This window comes from Equus quagga, chromosome 14 (genome assembly GCF_021613505.1).
Source record: "Equus quagga isolate Etosha38 chromosome 14, UCLA_HA_Equagga_1.0, whole genome shotgun sequence".
NCBI classification, from domain to species: Eukaryota; Metazoa; Chordata; class Mammalia; order Perissodactyla; family Equidae; genus Equus; species Equus quagga.
In genome coordinates this window covers 74,897,234-74,921,086 of record NC_060280.1, presented here as the reverse complement: position 1 = coordinate 74,921,086, position 23,853 = coordinate 74,897,234, and the positions used below count along the sequence as shown (strand labels likewise).

The window sequence follows — 23,853 nt, the reverse complement described above, 5'->3', positions numbered from 1 at the left end:
TGACAAACCAACAAATAGTAGAATGGGGAACAGTATACCTCTTATTTCACCGTGTGCTGCAGAGGAGCCATTTAGCTGACCTTCTCTCACCATCCCTGCTGAACAGAATGTACATCAGTATCAGATATTAGATTGAAAAGCTAAAACTATTAATAGAAAGAAAATCAACCAACTAAAGGGAGATGAAAGCACACAGTCTGACTAACAAGTGTGGCATTCAGGAGTGAACACACGACAGAGGAGAAGGTAAGGAGGTGGGGAGGCTGACCTGGAGTCATCCTCGATGGTTCTATTAAGTAATGGGAAGCAGCAAGGCCCCAGAGTGCACTAACATTGCTTGTAAACAAAACAGTTTACGTGGCCAAACTGTCTGCTGTCCCTAAATTAGTCTAGAAGGCCAAATTTAGGTAAAAAATTCAGTCCAACCAGGGATGGGGAGCAGCATGCAAGTGAGGAAATTCAACCAAGAGTGAAAAGTAGCAGATACCCCAAAGTGTAACACACTTCTGCGCTGGTGCTGCACGGTGCCATTAGCCACATGTGGCTCTTCAGTTTTAAATTAAAAACTGTATTCCTCAGGCACACTAACCACGTTTCAAGTACTCAATAGCCACATGTAGCTTGTGGTTATGATGCTGGACAGTGAAGATTACAGAATATTTCTATCCCTGCAGGAAATTCTGTTGGACAGCACTGTCATAGATACAGTGTGGGGAAAAGTTTAAAACTGACCACATGGAAGAAAAGAATAGTCATCAGAAATATGGCCAATTAGAGTATAAACAAAAGACAGCACCTGAAAATACAAACTGGTATTCCCCTCTTGGAAAGCACTTTAGCAATATTTATCAACCACTAAAATGTTCGTGCCCTTTGACCCAATAATTACACTGAAAACCTATCCGAAGGAGATGACTAGCAAAAGGAAAAACTGTAGGGATGAAGATACCATTCATTGCAACAGTACTTACAATAGAAAAAACTAGAAAAAAATTAGAAACTGCCTAACAAGGGAATAATTAGGTAACCTATAACTCCACACTGGATCATAACAGTCATTAAAAATAGTGGTAATGAAGACTGTAGCTGTGTGGGAGAATGTACGATGTACCACTGAATTAAAAAAAAGTACCAGCACACTATGTATACTTTGCTTACAACTGAAAAAACACATATGGAAAATTGTTTATTGGAAACACATCAAAATAACTGCTTGTATTATGGTAATAGATCACAAAAGAATTATTTTGGGGGGCCGGCCCCATGGCTGAGTGGTTAAGTTCACGTGCTCTGCTTCAGCAGCCCAGGGTTTCACCGGTTCGGATCCTGGGCGTGGACATGGCACCGCCTGTCAAGCCATGCTGAGGTGGCGTCCCACATGCCACAACTAGAAGCACCCACAACTAAAAATACACAGCTATGTACCAGGGAGCTTTGGGGAGAAAAAGAAAAAATAAAATCTTTAAAAAAAATTATTTTTCTTTTCCCTATTATTTAATTTCTCTGAAATAAATGTACTAGATTCTACAGGTTCTTCTGAACCCAAGTAATTTTCACTATGCAAAAGTGAGGCTGAGGGCAGGCCCAGTGGCGCAGCAGTTAAGTTCGCACATTCTGCTTCTCGGGAGCCTGGGGTTCGCCGGTTAGGATCTCGTATACGGACATGGCACCACTTGGCAAGCCATGCTGTGGTAGGCATCCCACATATAAAAGTAGATATAAAAGTAGAGGAAGATGGGCATGGATGTTAGCTCAGGGCCAGTCTTCCTCAGCAAAAAGAGGAGGATTGGCAGTAGTTAGCTCAGAGCTAATCTTCCTCCAAAAAAAAAAAGAGTGAGGCTGGATTTTTTTTTTTTAAAAAAAGCTTTATCAATAACTTCACAACATTTTTTAAAGTTTTATTGTTTTTAAAGTTTGGCACCTGAGCTAACAACTGTTGCCAATCTTCTTTTTTCTTTTTTTAAAGATTGGCACCTGAGCTAACAACTATTGCCAATCTGTTTTTTTTTTCTTTCTGCTTTCTCTCCCCAAATCCCCCCAGTACATAGTTGTATATTTTAGTTGTGGGTCCTTTCAGTTGTGGCATGTAGGACGCCACTTCAACGTGGCCTGATGAGTGGTGCCATGTCTGCGCCCAGGATCTGAACCAGCGAAACCCTGGGCTGCTGCAGCGGAGTGTGTGAACTTAACCACTCGGCCACGGGGCCAGCCCCTGAATAATTTTTCATTCTTCCTACTTGTACACTGAACCGCTGGAGTCTGTCCAAGTCATTTCCTACTATCCAAATGACATTTTATTCTAACCTAAAGACTATGATCTCCTTTCAAAGTCTAGTTAGGGTTATATTCCTTATCTTAATAATGATTTTACCTATCATTTACCTAAGGGCTGAAGAGCTGTTGCTCTCTGATCCCTCTCGTCTCAAAATGCATCTTACCTGATCTACCCCTCGTGGAGATCTCACATGTCAGTCGCTTGAAATATTCCGGAAGATCAGCATATTCATTTCCATAGGAGATAACCTTAATCCCTTTGTCCAGCATGTTTTCTCGAAGCTTCTTGAACTCATCCACATCTCCTCTCCGAACCAGCATGAAATGTTCTAAGTCAGATTTATGCTTGACTGCCTCCAGAAAAAGGGCTTGGAAAGTGGTGTCATCCACAGTCCAGCCACAACCCAGGAAAAGAAATGACTTGTTTTCATAGAGTTTCTGAATCTCTCTCTTGTAGAAAAAGAAACAACATATTAATGACACCGTGAAGAAACAAAAAGTCAACAGTCATAACTGCTACATTTTATAGACTTCGATGACCAATTTACCAATACGTCCCAGGAAGGAGTCTGATGTTCTTATTGTTTATTACTATAACTTGATGATTGGTCTAAAATTTTATCTTTACCTGGCATTCTCCTACAGGCTCTCTATTCAGTTTCACTGGGTTGGCACCGGTCTACTGGCCATGTAGTTAGACCTATGTGCTGAGAAGCCATAAGGCAATGAGTAGTCTTCATTATATCTTATTCTCTCCATTTTCTGGATCATATTTGCCTTACAAACTGAACTATGGATCATCAGAGAAGATAATTTCATCACCAGATTACTCAAAGTCTAACACTTAGAACATCAATATGCGTGTGTGTGCATGTGTTTGCGTGTGTATACAAACATTTTATATATACACAAATATAAAACATTAGAAGTGATTTTCCTTAAGGGAGCCCTCAATGTCAATGATGGATGCAGTCATAACAGATGTCGAGGAAAGAACAGGTGGAAAAAAGTCCCTTATGCTTTAGAAAACATTGCCTTTTCTTGGTCTTTCTTTTGCCACATCCTATAAAGATACTACTTTTCTAAGTGACCCAGTCCTGAAAACAGCCAATATACACTGTTCTCAGAGTTGGAGGCCAGGGAATTATCCCCATAGATCCCTGGCCAAGGAGTGTTTCTGGTTTGAACATGTAGTATGAGCAAGTCTAAAACGTGCATTCCAAAAGATCAATAAGCTTTTTCACAAAGAGGAAAACCTCCATTTTATCACCCTAGCTGCATTTTTTCCAATCTTTTCTATTGAGCAATAAGTGTGAATAAGTGTGGTAATTTAATATAAGCCTATCATCATTCAGACAAAATCTTTTTAGAATTTAGGTTGTAGTAGTGATTGGTCAACAAAAAGCGGCTTAAATTATTTTTGGCACAGAAAGGGTTATTAATACTATAATAAACCAAATGATGAACGATGGTAATAGTGTATTCTTTGTATGTAAAGATGATGCCAATGACAGAGTGCCACCTGGTGGCTGTCAATCAAGTACAAAGGAAAACCCTACTGCTTAATACCTGAAGAGATGTTCTACATTTCCTAAGATGGCATGCACACCCATAAGCTAAGAAGCACAGGAAAGAATGTTTGACCTCCCCAATTTTTTTTTTTTGAGGAAGATTAGCCCCGAGCTAACACCTGCTGCCAGTCCTCCTCTTTTTGCTGAGAAAGACAGGCCTTGAGCTAACATCTGTGCCCATCTTCCTCCATATCTGGGATGCCTACCAGAGCATGGCTTGCCATGTCTGCACACAGGATCTGAACCGGTGAACCCTGGGCCGCCGAAGCGGAATGTGTGAACTTAACCGCTACGCCACCGGGCTGGCCCCTGACCTCCCAACTTTTAATCAATGAAAAGAAAATGTTATCCCCTGATGACTAATGGTGTATTTAGAGGTTTCCTAGGAAGGCTTCCCCAAGATCAGCAAGACCAGCACCACTCACCATAACTTCAGTGTTCCTGAGCACATTCTGATACCCAGCTGGATGAAGGACGATGCCACTAGGGTTGGTGTAGACCCCATGGATGTGTAACACACTCAGCTTCCGCTTCTCCTGAGCCCACTCTAGGACCTGTACAACATAAATATAGCTCAACCAGGTTGGCAGGGCTGAGCGCTTGCTGCAGGGTCCCAAGGGGCAAGAGGCTGATTTGAAGACTGGGCTTCTGATGTAACTCCCCAGCTTCATGATATCATAGGGCAAGAAGGCAAAACCTGCTATGGTCTCAGTTTGCATTTCAGGTATGACTGTCAAGACCGATGGCAGCAAGTCTGGTGATTTCACTTTGAAAGGAACAATCAAAAATTAGAATTTATTTGTCATCACCTGCAGAAACAATAAGGGTCCTGTGCACTGGTGACACACAGGAGAGCTATGGATGACTGTTTCAATAATGGTCCCCAAGATACCAAGCCTCCTTGTATCCCTCCATCCTCCTTGTGCATTCCCTCCTCACACTTCCCCCAGGCTTGGCCATATGCTTGCTTTAGCCAACGGGGCCTTAGCAAACACAACACAAACAGAAGCTTGAAAAATGTTGGCATGAGTCTTATGTCTCTTTTGCTGCTTTTGGAACCCAGCTACCATGTGAAGAAGGCTGGGCCAGCCTGCTAGAGATGCATGGCCCAGCTGACTACCTGCAGCAACAGACATGGAAGTGAGGACACCTTACACCACCCAGCCTGGGTCTGGCCACCAGAAGATTGCAGCCGTGTGGGTAACCCGCAAAATCCGCAAACCAGCAGAACTACCCAGCTGAGCCACTGAGCCTAGCTCAAATTGCTAATTCATGTTATCACGGGCAAATAAAATGTTGTTCTAAACCACAAAGTTTCAGGGTGGTTTCTTTTTTTTTTTTTTTTAAAGATTTTATTTTTTTCCTTTTTCTCCCCAAAGCCCCCCGGTACACAATTGTATATTCTTCGTTGTGGGTCCTTCTAGCTGAGGCATGTGGGACGCTGCCTCAGCGTGGTTTGATGAGCAGTGCCATGTCCGTGCCCAGGATTCGAACCAACGAAACACTGGGCCGCCTGCAGCGGAGCGCGCGAACTTAACCACTCAGCCACGGGGCCAGCCCCTCAGGGTGGTTTTTTGTGCAGCAATTGATAACCAATAAGAGTCCCTTCAGTCACCTCTGAGTTACCTCACAGGCTACCAATGAAGCACAATCATTTAGATGACAGTGATAACAACAGCCGCCTGGACTCCATGGTCCCATTTTCCCAGGGACTTGAGACAGTATAAATTTATTCTTATAACGTTCTAGAGAAACAAGGTATGAATTAGGAAAAATAGTCAAGAGGCACAGAGATTTAGAACTTGATATTACTTGGCCCCATTCTGACTATCAGTCAATGGTTTAATCATTAGACTTCAATACTGCCCCTAATGTGGACTAAAAATACAAAGCAAATTTCAAGCCTCCAGGATGAAAACGAAAAGGAAAATACCAAGTCTGAGAGACAGCCTTAATTCTGAAAATGCCCTAATGCTTCGGATCCTGCTCGTGATCTTGGAGATTACATTAGAAGCAGCATGGAAGCTGTTTCCAGCCATTAGCTTTTGAATTTCGTTCCATCATTTATTAACTCAAAAAATATTTACTGAGCACCCACTATGTGCCAGGTACTATCTCAGACTGTGGGGTAAGAAAGGCTGATGTGGTACCTATCCAAATGGAGTTGCTATTCCTGTGGGGTAAAAAGCCAGAAAACAAACAAACCAAGATAAAAATTGAAAGTTAGAGTAAGTGCCATGAAGGAAATGGACAAAAAAATAAGGGCGAGTCCATTCTTTTTTTTTTTTTGAGGAAGATTAGCCCTGAGGTAACTACTGCCAATCCTCCTCTTTTTGCTGAGGAAGACTGGCCCTGTGCTAACATCCATGCCCATCTTCCTCTACTTTATACGTGGGACGCCTATCACAGCATGGCTTTTGCCAAGCTGTGCCACGTCCGCATCCAGGATCTGAACCAGCGAACCCTGGGCCGCCGAGATGCGGAACGTGCAAACTTCACCACTTCGCCACCGGGCCAGCCCCGAGTCCATTCTTAAATAGGACATCAGAGAAGGCCTATCAGAGGAGGTGATCCTGAAGTTGAGACTTACAGGTGAAGAAGGAGCTGATCACACAAAGCACAGTGGTGGTGGTAGCAGGTGGAAGATATTCCAGCCAGAGAGAACCATGCATGGCACCATTTCTCTAAACTTGATTGCCTTTTAAAACCTGGCTTCAAGGTCGGCAAAATCACCAGTGGTCTTACAGTGACTACTCTGGCAGTGGCAGTGACAAGGAAAGCTAGGGGGTGAATCACTGTTCAAACTCTAGCTGGGCTCTGAGGTGGACCCAAAGGCAGGTTCCCGGGAAAACAAAGCGTAGAAGGAAAATTACAAAAACTACAGAGCAGGACAAATGAGACCTGGTGGCGTTTTACAACCTGTTTTGTTTTCTTTTTTCTTCACTTACTGTGTCTCTGACATCTTTTTACAGCAATGAAAACATTTTCCCTTTTATGGCCTCCTCAAATACATGCTGGTGTATCTACAGAATCTCCTACTGGGGCTAGATTTCAAGTTACAAACTCAGGTGACCATTCTAATAAAGCCTCATCTCATTAGTTGACAGAGATCAACATCTATAATTCAATATTATGGTGATGGCTTAGGTATAGTATGGGCTACAATAAAAAAGTCTGCTGAGGTTTCCACTTAACGTTAACCCCCACCCAGCTGTCACGCGGCCTGCACGTTGCTCTTCCAGACATCATAAGGCAGTCCTCACGCATTTCCAACAGAGGCCATAAAGAATATATCCTAAGAGAGAATTTTAAATCAATATTACACCCACCTGATATCAGCGAGTGTTAAAGAGAACTTACGGTTCAAATGACTTTCTATACTCTTTCTTTAACATCGGGTGCAACTGTCAAAACACACAGAACTGAACACTATTAAGATCTGTGCATTTTACTGTACACTGACTGACTTTATCTCAAAAACCAAAAACCCAACCAGGGACAAGCATCTTCCTTTCTACCTCTACATAAATACCAGTACTACACAATATGCCAACTAGAAGACAGTTTTTCTGATGAGGAAGATACACTCCACTAGCCTGAAGAGGACAGCAATCCTTTGCTTTTTACCTTTTTCTCATCAGTAAGGTCAAGGGATTCCAGCTGTTTTCCCTGATCTGCTGCGTACAGTTCCAGGAGATTGTCAAAATTTGTAGTTAATACCAGCGCTCCATTTTCCATCAGGTGGAGAACTGATTGAAGCAGCTGTTTTCCAGAATCTTCCATCTTTGACTCCAAGTCATCAAATACTTCATATAAACAGTCTTTGAAAAATGTGGATCGAACATTGCTAGTACGCTGGGGAGGGATTTGAAAGAGAAACATTAATCCTAGGTGTTTTGGTAGTGATTTGTCTTAGTTACAGTAAGAGCAAGTTTTTGAAGAATATTTTGTACTTAAAATAAGGATAAAATATTGCCTACAGTGTTCTAACAGGGAAAAGAGGATGATAATGCCAAGGGCTCAGCACAATGCCTGGCACATAGCAGAGATCAGTCCTATGACATCATACACCAACAAGCATAAGCTTTCTGAATAGCATTTTATAGAATGAAGAAAAGGGGCGTGGCCAAGAGCTGTGAGTCAGCACCTGGACTAAACGGATGCTGGGCTAGAAAGTAAAGCACCAATTACCCTCTAATGAGGCCTCCAGGAAGAAGGCAATACTTTCTGTTAAATTTCCCTTATCTAGGGAATAACCAGTAAGACAGCTCGAAATGTGGTTTAGCAGCTCTTCTAATCCGAGGTGCTTTGTATAGATGTTTACGGATTTAGGAAAAACTGCTCGCCTTCTCCCCACCTGTTTTTTCCCTGGCAAAATTCAGCAATTTGTTTATAGGTTTGCCAGGAAGAACACTTAGTATATAATAAAGGTTATAAAAAAATCTGCATTTTGCAACTATTAAACATACCAAACAGGGGCTGGCCTGGTGGCATAATGGTTAAGTTTGTGTGCTCTGCTTCAGCAGCCCAGGGTTCACGGGTTCGGATCCTGGGTGTGGATCTAGCACCACTTGTCAGCCCATGCTGTGGCAGCATCCCACATAAAACAGACGAAGGTTGGCACAGATGTTAGCTCAGCGACAATCTTCCTCAAGCAAAAGAGGAAGATTGGCAACAGACATTAGATCAGAACCAATCTTCCTTGCAAAAAAAACCCCCACAAAAACCAAGCATTTATCAGTTCTAAAAAGCATTTATCAGTTCTAAACAGACTCCCTATTTCTTTTCTCTTTTTTAGGAAGACTGGCCCTGAGCTAACATCTGTGCCCATCTTCCTCTACTTTCTATGTGGGATGCCTACCACAGCATGGTTTGACAAGCAGTGCCATGTCCGCAACCGGAATCCGAACCGGCGAACCCCTGGCCGCCGAAGCAGAATGTGGGAACTTAACCGCTGCACCACCAGGCCGGCCCCAGACTCCCTATTTCTTAAACAGGGTTTTTTAAATAACTGCTTTCTCAGATTCATTGTGAATATATGTAAATATTTCTGAGGACTAATGAGGAACTATAATACCAACCTCAAGTGGGAAGTGGGCTTTATAACTTAAAAGTGAAGAGGCCCCGGGACAGAAGGAATTTGAAGGGAGAAAGTAACTGTGTAATGTGTTATAATAAATGTCTGATCTCTAACCTATTCCTGCAATACCATCCCATTAGATAACACCAGAGCCAGATTTAGTTCTTAAAGGGCCCAATATTTCCCATGCAAATATGGGCAGTCATCGCTCTTAGCTGCTAGACAGTAGATATTTAGCTCCTTCTGTTTTTCCTCAAAGTATCCCCTGCACCTTCCTGGTTTGCTGTGGCATATCTTTCTAATAGCGCAATGCTCAGATAAAGATCTGTTTCCACGGGACTGTGTAAGCAGATTCGTAAAACATGCTTCAATTTGCCAAATTCTTCTCCTAATTCTTCAAAGTACTTTACAAAATTATCAATTCTTTAATTATACCTACCAAATAAATGGCAAATATCTTCACAGCAGAAAAATTAGAGGACAGAGTGAAACAGTCCTCTGCCTGATGGTGACACACCCAGAAGTGCATCTGGTCTGTCGATTTGATCCGTGCCACCTCTACCACTAGACAGGCTCCTCACTGTAGCCTGTGTCAGCGGGCTCACAGATTTTTTTTCTAGTGCTAAAAAGACAGTATGGCCCATAATTTACGTGGCTGAGAATGTGGGTCATGTTTTTAAACTTTTGTCCGTTCTCATTACACACTGGCATAAATAATTATGTAGCATATTAGCAGCCCATAGGCAACCAACTGGGGACTCTAACACTCAATCAGGATGAACAATCTGATCAGAAACAAACAGTGAAGAATTTATAACCCTATACCACTATTGAATACCAGGCTCTTTTCTAGATTTGCTATCAAAAACATGACATATACAAGGTCATCACTGCTCTGTTATCTGTAATGGTAAAAGCCTGGAAACAAGCCAAGTATCTACTACAGGAGACTGGTATGGCCAAGTACCCGTATATGAGACTGGTACAGAAAGGTCTCCAGGATATTCTGTTAAATAAAACAAACCAGGTGCAGAACAGTATGTCTACAGTGCTACCTGTTGACATGGGCGATGGAGGTAGTGAGGTAAGAATAAATAAAGTCCTATTTCCTTGTTTTTTGCAAAAAGGAACACTGAATGAATACTCAAAAAGCTAGTAAGTGTGGTGATCAAAGGGGGGTCAGTTTGGGAGGGGAGGTGGATAAAGACATGGGTGGGAGTGAGATGCTGCAATGTCTGTAAACCTTTTACATCATTTTGAATCTGCAATGTGTATAAACACTACCTATTCAAAAAAGCAAAACTAAGTTTAAAATTGTGATTTTAAGAGCTTTCTGGGGCCGGCCTGGTGGTGCAGCAGTTAAGTTTGCACGTTCCGCTTCGGTGGCCCAGGGTTCACTGGTTCAGATCCCAGGTGCAGACATGCCACGGCTTCGCAAGCCATGCTGTGGTAGGCATCCCACATATAAAGTAGAGGAAGATGGGCATAGACGTGAGCTCAGGGGCAGACTTCCTCAGTGAAAAGAGGAGGACTGGGAGCAGATGTTAGCTCAGGGCGAATCTTCCTCAAATAAAAAGAACTTTCTTGTGTTTTATAACTTCGTCTTGTACTTGGATTCACACACACACAGTTATACAACACGACATTCTAGGAGCAGTTTAATCATTCCACACACAGATAAAAACACCTGTGTATACAACCAGGCAGTCCTAAGCGTGGAATATATTTTCTTGCTCCTAAGAAAAGAAGGCGAAGGCCTGGAAATAAATGTCACAAGTCAGTTATCTGAGTGATTTCTTTAAGCGATCACATCTTGCATATCAATACTGAGAAGAAGGAAAGAGGCTTCTGGAGCTGCAGTGATTTCCTCAGACTTAAAATGAACGTTTTTCTCTCTTGAAGCAGGTGACCTTAGAACTGAATTTCCCACCAGTGGCCTCTCTAAATAAAAACAAAGGAATGAAAACAAACAAGGAGGCTCCACAGTTGAAAGGAAATGCCGAACTCCCACACAAACTATGGACGTTTTCTCACTCACCTGAAACAGTGAGCTGAATCCAAAGGGACTTCATCTCCTTCCCTGTAACTCCCATCTCCCTGATCTCAGACACCCTTTCCCACCAAAGTCACTAACACTGAGAGTGCATTCGCCATGTGCCAGACACTTTACACACATTCTCTCACTTATTCTTCATACAAGGTAAGCAGTAGTATCCCAGTTTTACAAGACAAAAACAGCTTCTGAGCAGTGAAGTGACCTGCCCCGGGGCCCAGTGCATTTAAACGGCAGTCTTTCTGATTCCGAAACCCTCTTTGCATTGAAGGCACAATGTCACTTCCCTACTCTGAGAAACTGCTCAGGTAGAGGGGCCTATTCACCCTGCCTTATTAGCATTGTTAGATTCTTTAAAAAATATGTATATATATGGATATGCTCAAACATACACAAAGATAAAAAGAAGAGTATAAACCCCCACGTTCCCATCTTCTAGTTTCAACAATGATCACACGCGGCCAATCCTGTCTAATCCAAACACCCTCCCACTCCATCCCCGACTCCCTTCACTGAAGTTTCCTGAAGCAATTCCCAGGCATCATATCATTTCATTGCAACAGTTCAAGAGTTCCCCAAAAGACAAGGACTCCCCTTTATATGTGAAACAAAACGTAACTGCAATACCACTACCACACCTAAAAGACGCAGTAACATTAATTCCTCAATATCAAATACTCAGATAGCCTTCAAATTTCCCCAAACATGTATCTCTGTTTCTTTTTTTTTTTAAGCCTTTGGGTTGTCTGTGTTTTCTTCTTACATATCCTCTATTGGAGTGGTTTTCAAAATGTGGCCCTGGACCCCATGGATCCCTAAGATTCTTTAAGGGGTGTGTAAAATCAAAATTATTGTCATCATAATATTAAGGTGATATCTGTCTTTTAAATTCTGTTGATATTTCCACTGATGGTACAAAAGCAATGGTGGGAAAACTGCCAGTGCCTTAGGGTGAATCAAGAGAGTCAACCAAGCATGCTGTCTTCATATATTCTTCAATACCCAAGACTTACAGAAAGAAAAAATGCCAGTTTCACTCAAGAATGTCCTCAATGAAGCAGTAAAAGTTATTACTTGCATTAAATCTTGCTCCTTGAGTCCACGTCCTTTTAAGATTGTGTGCGCGGAAACAGGAAGCACGCACATCGCACTTGTGCAGGCTGGAGAGGATGGCGGCCTCGAGGTGAAACATGGGTGTGAGTATTTAATTTGTAAGCTGAACCAGCTGCCTTTTTTCATGGAACATCATCTTTACTTGAAAGAATGACAGTCAAACTATGGTTATTCAGATTTGGGTAGTCTCAGGCATTCTTGTAAAAATAAGTGAAGCGAGACTGCCATTTCAAGGAAAACAGTAGATGGATGACTGCTGCCACTGTCGCCAACGATAAAAGCTGAACCTTCCAGCAAGAGTCAGAATTTCATACAATTTGTATCTGCCACCATGAGCTTGACAGCTCCCAAACACACCTTTGTGATGAGACTGGTGGTGATATTAATGAATGCAGTTTTTTGACTGTGTAGTGAAATGTGTCAACATCTGAAAAATATGTGTAACCCAGTGAACCAGCACTGTCCAAATGACCAACACATGAAGTTACAAAAGCACGCATGGGTGAAACAGCCACTTTGAGTGCAAGCTGGACCATGGAGTTCAGTGCAACAGAGTAGCACCAACAAGGAATATCTACAATTATCCAGAAAGACTATTAAAACACTTCTCTTTTCCAAGTATCTATGACACCTGATCTTTTCAGATTTAAACCAAAACAACATAAACACACCAGGCTGACTATATAAAGCAGATGTGAGAACCCAGCTGTTTTCTATTAAGCTAGACATTAGAGATTGGTAAAAATATGAAACAATACTACTTTTCTCACTAATTTATCTTTGTTTTGGAAAATATAATTATTTTTCAAAAGCATTGTTATTTATGTTAACATGTAATAGGTTTATTGCTATTTTAAAATGAATTAATATTTTTAAATTCTCATTTGATTTCTTTTGGAGAGGAAGATTGGCCCTAACTAACATCTGTTGCCAATATTCCTCTTTTTGCTTGAGGAAGATTGTCCCTGAGCCAACATCTGTGCCCATCTTCCTCTATTTTGTGTGTGGGACGCCTACCACAGCATGGCTTGATGAGCAGGGTGTAGGTCTGCACCCAGGATCCAAATCTGTGAACCCGGGGCCTCCCCGAAGTGAAGCATGTGAACGTAACCAGTAGGCCACCAGGCTGGCCCCTAAATTCTCATTTTTAATACAATGAATATTTTAATGTCAATGAATATATTGACAGATATAACCCATATAAATAAAAGCTGTTGGAGATTCTCAATAATTTTTAAGAGTGTAAAGGAGCCTTGAGACCAAAAGATTTGATAATTGCTATTCTACTGGAACTGACACTAATCCACAGCTATACTTTAAGGTTAATAATAAATCTTCACCCAAAGATAATTAGTGACTCCAGTTTGATGTATCTGGTTAGCATACATTTACTGACATTGACTTAAATCTTCTCACTACTTTCAATCGTAACCAACCCAACTAGCAAAACCAAGCTTTCTATTCTCAGGAGACCACTATAATGGATCAGTAAAGGCTGCAGCCACAATAATAAGCTGGCACGGCAATACCACAACTCCTAGCTTGACACAGGACTTCTGCATCCACAGACTACTCTTCCTGGACTAATACAGCACTCTTTGTCCTCATAAGCTCTTTTTTTTCTTTTTTTTCCCAGAAAGATAACATGTTAATTAACTGCCAAACACATTTCTTTAATATTTTTCTCTTACATTTGCTAACTATATACTCTTTTTTTTTTCGAGGAAGATTATCCCTGAGCTAACTACTGCCAGTCTTCCATTTTTTTGCTGAGGAAGCCTGGCCCTGAGCTAACATCCGTGCCCATCTTCCTCTACTTCATATGCAGGACGCCTCCCACAGCACAGCTTGCCAAGTGGTACGTAGGTCTGCACCCAAGATCCAAACCAGCAAACTGTGGGCTGCTGAAGTGGAATGTGAGAACTTAACCAGTGCACCAGTAGGCCGGCCCCTAGCTATATACTCTTTATCTTTTTACATAACAATAATTTTGCATTTGTTTGGACATTAAAAAATATTATGTATGTTTTCTCTCCTCTTTGCTCTCAAGTATACTTTATCAGATATTAATATAGCCACTGTCACTTTCTATTGATTAGTGTTGGAATTACACACCTTTTCCACCCCTTTACCTTTATTTTTAATAGCTTTATTGAGATATAATTCACATTAACACACAATTGACCTATATGAAGTATATGATTCAGTGATTATTTGAAGGTTCACAGATAGGTGTAACTATCACCACAATTTTAGAATGTTTTCACCATCTCAAAAAGGAACCCCATAACCTGTAACTATCACCCTCCTGTTCCAGTCCCAGGCAACTGCTCATCTTGCTTCCTGTCTCTAACACATTTCCCTATTCTGGACATTTCATATGAATGGAACCATCTGACATGTGGTCTTCTGCGACTGGCTTCCACTTAGCATAACGTTTTTCAGGGTTTTTTTTTTTTGAGGAAGATTAGCCCTGAGCTAACATCTGCCACCAGTCCTCCTCTTTTTGCTGAGGAAGACTGGCCCTGAGCTAACACCTGTGCCCATCTTCCTCTACTTGATATGTGGGATGCCTACCACAGCAAGCTCAACACGTGGTATGTAGGTCCACACCCAGGATCCGAACTGGTGAACCCCAGACTGCTGAAGCGGAATGTGTGAACTTAACTGCTGCGCCACTGGGCCGGCCCCAAGCATAATGTTCTAAAGGTTCATTCATGTGGCAGCATGTATCAGCCCTTAATTCCTTTTCATGGGCAAGTAATATTGCATTGTACGAGTATGCCACATTTTGTTTATCCAATTAAAAGTTGATCAACATCTGGGTTATTTCCATCCTTTGTTTATCATGAATAACGCTATAAACATTTGCTTTAAGTTTCTGTACGGACATGTGTTTTCATTTCTCTTGGGTCTATATCTAGGAGCAGAACTGTTGGGTCATATGGAAACTCTTCATTTTATCATTTGAGGTAATGTGAGACTGTTTCCACAGTCTGCACAATTTCATGATCCCAGCATGTATGAGGGTTCCAATTTCTCTACATCCTGGCCAACAATTATTATCTGACTTTTTGATTCTATCTTAGTGGGTGTAAAGCAGTATCTCATGTGGCTTTGATTTGCATTTTTCTAATGATTAAAGACATCGAGGGGCCGGCCCGGTGGCTCAGCAGTTAAGTGCGCACATTCCGCTTCTGGTGGCTGGGGGTTCGCCGGTTCGGATCCCAGGTGCGGACATGGCACCACTTAGCAAGCCATGCTGTGGTAGGCGTCCCATATATAAAGTAGAGGAAGATGGGCAGGGATGTTAGCTCAGGGCCAGTCTTCCAGCAAAAAGAGGAGGATTGGCAGCAGATGTTAGCTCAGGGTTGATCTTCCTCAAAAAAAAAAAAAAGGACATCGAGCATCTTTCCATGTGCTTATTAGCCATGTGTATATCTTCCTTGGAGAAATGTCTATTCAGATGCTTTGCCATTTTTAAATTGGATTATTTGCCTTTTTATTGTTAACAGTTCTTTATATATTCTGCATACTACACCCTTTTCAGATATATGAATTGTTAATATTTTCTCCCATTCTGGGGGCTTTTTACTTTCTTGATAGTGTTCTTTGAGTCTGACAACATTACCTTCGGTGAAGTACAATTTATCTATTTTTTCTTTTGTTGCTTGTGCTTTTGGTGGCATATTTAGAAAATCACTGTCAGGGGGCCAGCCTGGTGGTGCAGTGGTTAAGTTTGCACGTTCCACTTAGGTGGCCTGGGGTTCGCTGGTTCAGATACCGGGTGCAGACCTATGCACTGCTTGTCAAGCCATGCTGTGGCAGGCATCCCACATATAAAGTATAGGAAGATGGGCATGGATGTTAGCTAAGAGCCAGTCTTCCTCAGCAAAAAGAGGAGGATTGGTGGCAGATGTTAGCTCAGGGCTAATCTTCCACAAAAAAAACAACAAAGTTGGATCCAAAGTGATGAAGCTTTAAACCTATATTTTCTTCTAAGGGTTTTATAGTTTCAGCTCTTACATTTAGGTCTTCTTCCATTTTGTGTTTATTTTTGTATGTGGTATGAGGTGGAGGTCCCATGAGCTCTCTAAAGCCTATTAATTCTTTACATTGTTCTAGGTTAGTAACAGTTTATCCCAATTAAGGACAAGAAAATGAAAATAGGAAGTAAAAGGCCCTAAGTTTCTGAAATGAGTCATGTACCAGGAGAAAATTACTGTTAAATGCCTGTCTTTTAGGCTAACTCTTAATGACACTTGTTTCCTATAGGCCCTAGGGCCTGGGGGAAAAAACATCAACACTACTGATTGACTTTTTAAGGAGTAAGAGTTATTATTTTCTCTTAAGGTGCACTTGACTTATTAAGATTTAGAACATGCTTTGGCTACTCTATTATATTCAAATGTATCTTAAGTGAATCCTGATTTTTAAGACGAAGCAAGACGAGGAGGCCCCTTAACCATTCAGGAGTTGGTACCCAACTCAGTGGAATAAAACAAGACAAAATTCCTTATAAATATTTTGAGTGATTGCCTTTAAAAGAAACATTAAAAACTGGTGTGGCTTCATCCATAAAATGATTAAGAATTATCTCTAATCTTTCTGAGGTTCCCTAAAAGGCATGGATGCCAGACAACACAGCTTTTCTAGTGGTAAGTGTAGAAAAAGTAAATTCAAAACACAGCAATAATGGGACAGTGGCCTCATTTTTGTACAAAGGCCTCAACATCATCAAGATCATCACACACAAACTGAAATGAGGTCAAGATATCGACCCTGAACAGGGTCTATAAAGAGACATCTTACAGAAGAGCCAAACGTTATGCAAATCTACAAGCTAGAAGCGAATATCCTCATTACATTACACATGTGCGTCATCATTTCAGGAAACGTCAAAGGCCAGGGTACGTGGGAGGGTACTCACAGGAGAGAGTTTCTGGATGAGGTCATGGGCAACATGGATAAGGTTCTTGTCTTCATGGAGACATTTCTGAAATTTTTTGCTTTCCTCATCTTCTAGAAGGTCAAAATCAATGGCGGCATCTAGTAAGGCCTGAATTAACCCCTTCCAAGACTTCAGGGCTGGAACCTGAGGAGCGACCGCAGCACTAATGCCTGTTCCAATCACCAGCACGAGCTCCCGAGGCTTCTTGGCTTTTAAGCTTGGAAGCAGCTTCCTGAGAAAGTCAAACGGATGAGAGGTTAGGAATCCAACAGATATGAGGCACAGGGAAAGACCGTCATGGTTTTCAGCTCTAACTTTCAGAGTTGCAAGGATGACAAGCACCAGCTTCTGACACCTCTCCAAAGTAGCTTAATTAAAAAGACCAGAATATCGTGCCAGTGCTTGCTGAAAAACAAAATAATAAACCTATTTCAAGAATCCTAAAAACAAAGCTTAAACTCAGTTTTCTCCTTTATAGTCCTCTCAAACTAAGAAAACCCACCAAGATGAGGCAAAGGTCCAATTATATTACAGCTCAGCTGAGTTCTGCTAACTAAATTATATTTTCAAAAAACATGTTTGATTTGGATTCCAGAGAGAAAAGAAACCCACGCAAATTAAATTGGTATTGTTGAGAAATGTAGGACCGGAGATGAAAGACAGCCAATAAAAAATTTAAGCCCAAATTTTGTGAACACTATTAAGATGAAATTTGAGCATGACTAAAACTGAGTATGAGATAGTCAAACATGGGAACAAATCTGCCTTCAGTATTGTTCCAGATATCCTCAGGCCAAAAGAAAAAAAAGTGGCCAAGAGAATTCTAAAAACAAAGGAGCCTCACACACCTAAATAAACAAAGAAATAACTATTCAACAGCTATGACAGAAAGTGAGAACATTGCTTTCCTCCCTGATGAGCCGGTGGAGGCCGTCCTGAAGCGTCTATGTGAGGGAGCATGGGGACAGTTCTGCGTCCTGGGTCTCCACGAGGCTTCATTCTGGAAACTATATTAAAATCTGTTTGAAATGTAGTCATTCACTTGAATTTTTGCTGATGGCATGTTTTTCCCCAAGAAACTGCCTTTCTCAAACTTTGCCCAAATAATAAAATGAACAGTAAAGGGATCCGCATTTTGGCATACATAACGCAAGAAAGGAACAGTTCTTCCAGCCTTAGGAAACCTGGTTTTGAGGCAATAACCTCTACCAACCACCCCCTTCCTATCTCCACCTCCTGCATGCAGTCATTCAACAAACATGAAAAACCATAACTATGGCAGACACTATGGCAGGCACGAGTGATGGATCCATGGACAAAAGAGTCCCTGATTTCAGAAGCTGAGTCTACTGGAAAAGACAGATAATAGATATTAGAAGCAAATGATGAAAAATGAGTTTCAGTTCCAGGGAATCAAGATAGTGAAGCATAAACAAATATATACTCATAGGAAATTTCTAGAAGGATTCACAAGATTGTAAATAGTGGCTATTTGAAGTTTTTACCTCATACATTACAGATCTGAGGTGTAATTTTTTCCTAATTTAAGACTTTCAGTTAAAAAGAAAAAATTTAACAGTTGTATTTCATTTCTGGTTCTTCCTAAAACCATTAAATAAGAGCAAAGTAATTATTTTAGAAGGCATAAAGTCATAAAGAGTAGAAAAGGAAAAGGTGACAGCAGACAAAGAAGTCAACAAAATTTGAGAAGCTGTAAAGTACGAGCTGACTCCCTCTGTAGAACTCTGGGAACGTTCAGGCACATCTGAAGGTGGGGGCGCCACACAGGAGGATTCACCGCAAGGCCGTATCAGAAGCAGTGAGAACTTCAGACTGGAGGCTTGCCTTCCGGAGAAGCTGAACCAAAGCCTTCTGTATTTGAGAACACTGTGCACAGCTCGGGGAAGGGAGGATTAAGTAAAAATCTGCATGTGAAATATAAGACTCTCCCAGAGCAAGACTCTCGCCATAGACCTGCCCCACACCCCACCCAATCAGGAGATGGAGGATTGCTCTCTGGGGAAAATGGCAAGCACAAGAGAAAAGACCCACAGATTCTGACGGGAAGGAGCTTGTCAGCTGCAGAACCTGGTCCGCGCTGGACACCCACAGTGATGCCCATCTGCTCCTAGCCCCTGATGCACACGGTCCCCGACTGGCTTTTTAGTGTTTCCTCTTAAGTATGAGCAGACAAATAATGGTCACCTTACATCTGAACGAAGCCCCACCACGAGACTTATACCAAAACAAAGTAGCCAATAGAAAGGAACTTACAGGAAACAAGAGACAACACAGGAAAGCGAAGAAAAATTGAAAAGAAAACATTGACATCCTCACATAGATTTTTAAAAATGGCATCTATGAAACATGAAGAGAACACTATAAAAAAGGGATGGGCAAACAAAAAGATTTCTTGGAAATTAAAAATATAACAAATAAAAAATTCATAAGGCTGGAAGATTAACAGAAAATCCCTGAGAAAGTAGAATGATAAAAACAAAAGTGATAGAAAAATATAAAGCAATTAAAGACTTAATCCAAAAGGTCCAACATCTGAATAACAAGAGTTCTACAATGACAGGATACAGAAAAAACTGTAAAGGGAATTATCAAATAAGTAACACAGGAAAATTTCTCCAAAGTGAAGTTATTAGTAGCCAGCTTGTGAGAGTCATCCAACATCTAGACTCATATGAAGACACATCATGCTGAAATTTCAGGTTACTGAGAATGAAATAACCATCCTTATAAGCTTCTAATGAGAAAAGAAAAAGAGGTTCATATAATACAAATGACTGGGAATCAGAACAGAGTGGCTGTTTTGGCAGGAACACTTAGATTTTAGCAGAGACTGAGCAATGACTTTATAACTCTAAGGAAAATGATTTTCTACCTAAAATTCTACACTCAGCCAAATCATCAAATAAATGTAAGAGTATGATACAGACATTTTCAAATGTCTCCAAAAACTTTCCTCCTATGGGTCCTTACTAAGAAAGCTAATGAGGATATTTTTCAGCAAAATGAAGGAGTACACCAAAAAGGAAGACATGTGATTCAGGAAACAGAGCCTTCACTACAGGACAGATGTAAAAGGAGTTCTCAGGGTAATGGGAACGGTTAAACGGCAGGATGAGCAGTGCAGCAGCAGGCCTGGGGAACCACTGTCCAGCGTGGAGTGTGGGCCGGGCGAAGAATCCATGAAACAAATGAAACTGTAAACCACTGATGTGTGTCAGCATTTGAGGAAATTTACTCTTCTGTCACAGAGTTTGAAGATAAATTGACAAGTACACAGAAAACAAAGCAAACCAAAAAAATGAGACAATTTTTAATAACTTGGAGGAAAAAATGGATAAGAAACGTAACCATAACACATCATGAGGCTCAGCTATGAATACTATTTATTCAGTCATATAATGTAAATGTTAAAAACTGATATAACCAAAAATTGTGATATAAAACATACTGGGGGTTGTAGGGAGAGTACATGATGTGTGTGGGGGGCAATACAGGAAGAGGACCCAGGAGAGCAAGTCTATATCTTCCACAACTGGAAATCGCCAAAACTCAAAACTAGAAAATAGCAGTACACATACAGTATTTAAAAATATGGATGTAAGGGGCTGGCCCCGTGGCCGAGTGGTTAAGTTTGCGCGCTCTGCAGCAGGTGGCCCAGTGTTTCGTCAGTTCGAATCCTGGGCGCGGACATGGCACTGCTCATCAGACCACGCTGAGGCAGCGTCCCACATGCCACAACTAGAAGAACCCACAACGAAGAATACACAACTATGTACCGGGGGGCTTTGGGGAGAAAAAGGAAAAAATAAAATCTTAAAAAAAAAAAAAAAAAAAAATATGGATGTAAATATTAGAAGATACAGATAAAAAAGTTGAAAGTGACTGTCTCTGAGGAGACACCCCACGGCATTATGAGGCTTGAAGTACTGACTTTTAAAATTATGTACATTTATGACCTTGATAAAAAATAAAAATCCAAAATAAAAATAATTCAATTTTATATGAAGGTCAATATTAATTAGTGAAAACAACTAGGACATGGGGCAAGTTTGTTATTTTTCGTTATCCAGCATTAATGGTAATTTACTACGTTGCTTGGATTCCCTTCCCTTGGTTACCTGGGCTTTTTGGTGGGGGGTGCGCCATCACTGAAGAATCCAAAAATCTTGTCTATATCGGAGGCCTGGCTCCCTGTAGAAGCCATCCAGTTTCTAAAATAGATTAAACACCATGGACCACAATTAGATCTGTAAAGTAGACCATTTAAAACAGCACATACATTAAGCAGTTTTAAGAAGCTGCACACCCTAATGGTGTTTTAGAGGCATCCTCTGCTTAAGGGAAATTCATTAGCTAATGTGCCCCAAACTTAAGGAATTAAATTCATCCAAAAGAAAGTAACCTTGAAATTATGACTTTGGTGCTCCACACCATCATCTTGCTTCTGTTCCTGAAGGCCCCCCACTACCCGCCCACCAACAAAAAAACAAAAACCAGGGTCAACCCCCATCAATTATTGGCCATCACTTTGTAAAGCTTGAGAAATCCCTGTTACTCTCCCAGGTGGCAGGCTTGGGGAAGACTCAGGGAATGAAAACAACCCATGGATTAGTGTGTTAATAGCCCCCAATTATCCATTTACTGTCAGCTAAAGAAATCACTGGGTCAAGAACAGAACAATCAATACTAATTTGCTGATTGTTAGACATTCCTCGTTGCTGGACAAGTGTGTCCTCGCAGCAGGGAGGCATGTCTTTCTAGCTAAACACAGAACGGACTGAGACTCTGAGATCAATGGGAAAGGCATTATCAAGCAAGGATGTATGAAAAATGACCAATTATGTCCAAGTGATGGGACCATTAGCAAAAGTAAAAGAATTAACATGGATTAGAACGAGAACTATAAAGAGACATTTTAGACGCTCGAAATTTTACTGAACTTGCTAAATCTAAAAACCATTAATTCTAAAATAGCAATGTTTGGGGCCAGCCTTCGTGGCCTAGTGGTTAAGTTCGGCACACTCTGCTTTGATAGCCTGGGTTTAGTTCCTGGGCACAGACCTACACCACAACACTCCCCTGTCAGTGGCCATGCTGTGATGGTAGCTCACATAGAAAAAGAGGAAGATTAGCTCAGGGCAAATCCTCCTCAGCAGAAAAAAATAAAAATAGGGGCCAGCCCCATGGCCGAGTGGTTAAGTTCGCATATTTTGCTTCAGCAGCCCAGGGTTTTGCCAGTTCAGATCCTGAGCGCAGACCCAGCACGAGTCATCAGGCCACGCCGAGGTGGCGTCCCACATAGCAGAACTAGAAGGACCTACAACTAAAATACACAACTATGCACTGGGGGGCTTTGGGGAGAAGAAGGAAAAAAAGGAAGAGGACTGGCAACAGACATTAGCTCAGGTGCCAATCTTTAAATAAATAAATAAATAAATAGTTGGGGCTGGACTGACAGCACAGCGGTTGAGTTTGTACACTCTGCTTCAGTGGCTTAGGGCTCACGGGTTCAGATCCTGGGCATGGAACTACACACCGCTGGTCAAGCCATGCTGTGGTGGTGACCCACACACAAAAAATAGAGGAGGACTGGCACAGATGTAAGCTCAGCGATAATCTTCCTTAAGCAAAAAAAAAAGGGGAAGATTGGCAACAGATGTTAGCTCAGGGCCAATCTTCCTCACCCTCCCAGAAAAAAAAAGAGCAATCTTTTAAATAGTGTATACACACACAAAAAACAGAAGACAATACATATTACCAGAGTTTGGGTGTTTTATTACTTTTCATTGTCAATTCTTAGAAAGAACTGAATTACCAATAAGTATTTGAAATTTACTGTTTTATTAAAAGGTTTTTTTCTTTATTAAAACACTTTTTAAAGTTTGCTGAACTAGTTTTTCTGGTAAATAGAAGGCTCAGTTCCTCACCCCACATTCCATCACACATAACGAAATTCTCCTTTCATACCATAATCATTAGGAAACTAGGAATCAAAAAATCACAGAAGTGAGTTAGGATGTAGATCATCTTTCTAGTCAAATCTTTGATTCTGCTGGTGAGAAAGCTGCAGCTCAGACAAGACAGATGCATTACTTAACTCAGAATCTTGCCTTAATAATTATCTGAGATGCCTGTTAAAAGTCTACGTTCCTAAAGATAAATTCTATTAGTTCATTTAAAAGACAGCAGATATTCCTGGGCTCTAATCCCAAATTACCACTCCAGAATCGCCAGAACCTTCAGGGGATTCTTATGATGAGGCAAACAGGAAACATCTAAATGAAATACAAACAACTTTTCTATAATCAAACTATTTTGCTAAACGCAGGACGCCCACCAGGCACACCATATGCCATCCTCCCTTCCTTTAAGTGTACACATTACTGATCACCATCTCACAGCCTTCCAGTTTGCTAATACCAACAGGCAGGAGTTGATCGCCATTAAAATATCTCCATGCAGTTCTAATTTATGTGAAGTCGTGTCCCACTCTAAAGTCTAGTCTAGACTGGAGAAGTAGCGGTAGAAGAGTGGGTACTTCCACCACACACAGGGCAACCCATTTGTTTGGGGATATTTTTTAAAAGTACACAATGGAAAAGTGTATATGCTTATGCTCTTTCCTTAAATACGGTTCCATAAATCCATCATCTGAATAAATTATGCCCATGTAAAAAATAATACGGAGAAAGATGAAAATAAAGTATAGAGGAAAGTAATTTACTGTTTACTAAGTTTTGAAGACAGACACCTTCAGAATTCAATGCTCAATTCAGCTACTAAACCAAAG

At 41.1% G+C, this 23,853-nt stretch overlaps 1 protein-coding gene across 5 annotated transcripts in view; it reads right to left on the bottom strand.

Moving 5' to 3' along the window:
• The window catches only part of FAM118B (family with sequence similarity 118 member B), a 42,336-nt gene that overhangs the window by 762 nt on the left and 17,721 nt on the right, over positions 1-23,853 (bottom strand). For 4 of the 5 annotated variants that reach the window (XM_046684593.1, XM_046684594.1, XM_046684595.1 and 1 more), the window contains 6 exons: positions 21,182-21,274; positions 17,022-17,274; positions 7,473-7,700; positions 4,271-4,399; positions 2,439-2,724; positions 39-98 (listed from right to left, as the gene is read on the bottom strand). In XM_046684593.1, coding sequence (XP_046540549.1) covers positions 39-98; positions 2,439-2,724; positions 4,271-4,399; positions 7,473-7,700; positions 17,022-17,274; positions 21,182-21,267 — 1,042 coding nt within the window. In that variant the 5' untranslated portion in view covers positions 21,268-21,274. The remainder of the gene's footprint in view (positions 1-38; positions 99-2,438; positions 2,725-4,270; positions 4,400-7,472; positions 7,701-17,021; positions 17,275-21,181; positions 21,275-23,853) is intronic. The other variant, XM_046684598.1, reaches the window with a different exon arrangement.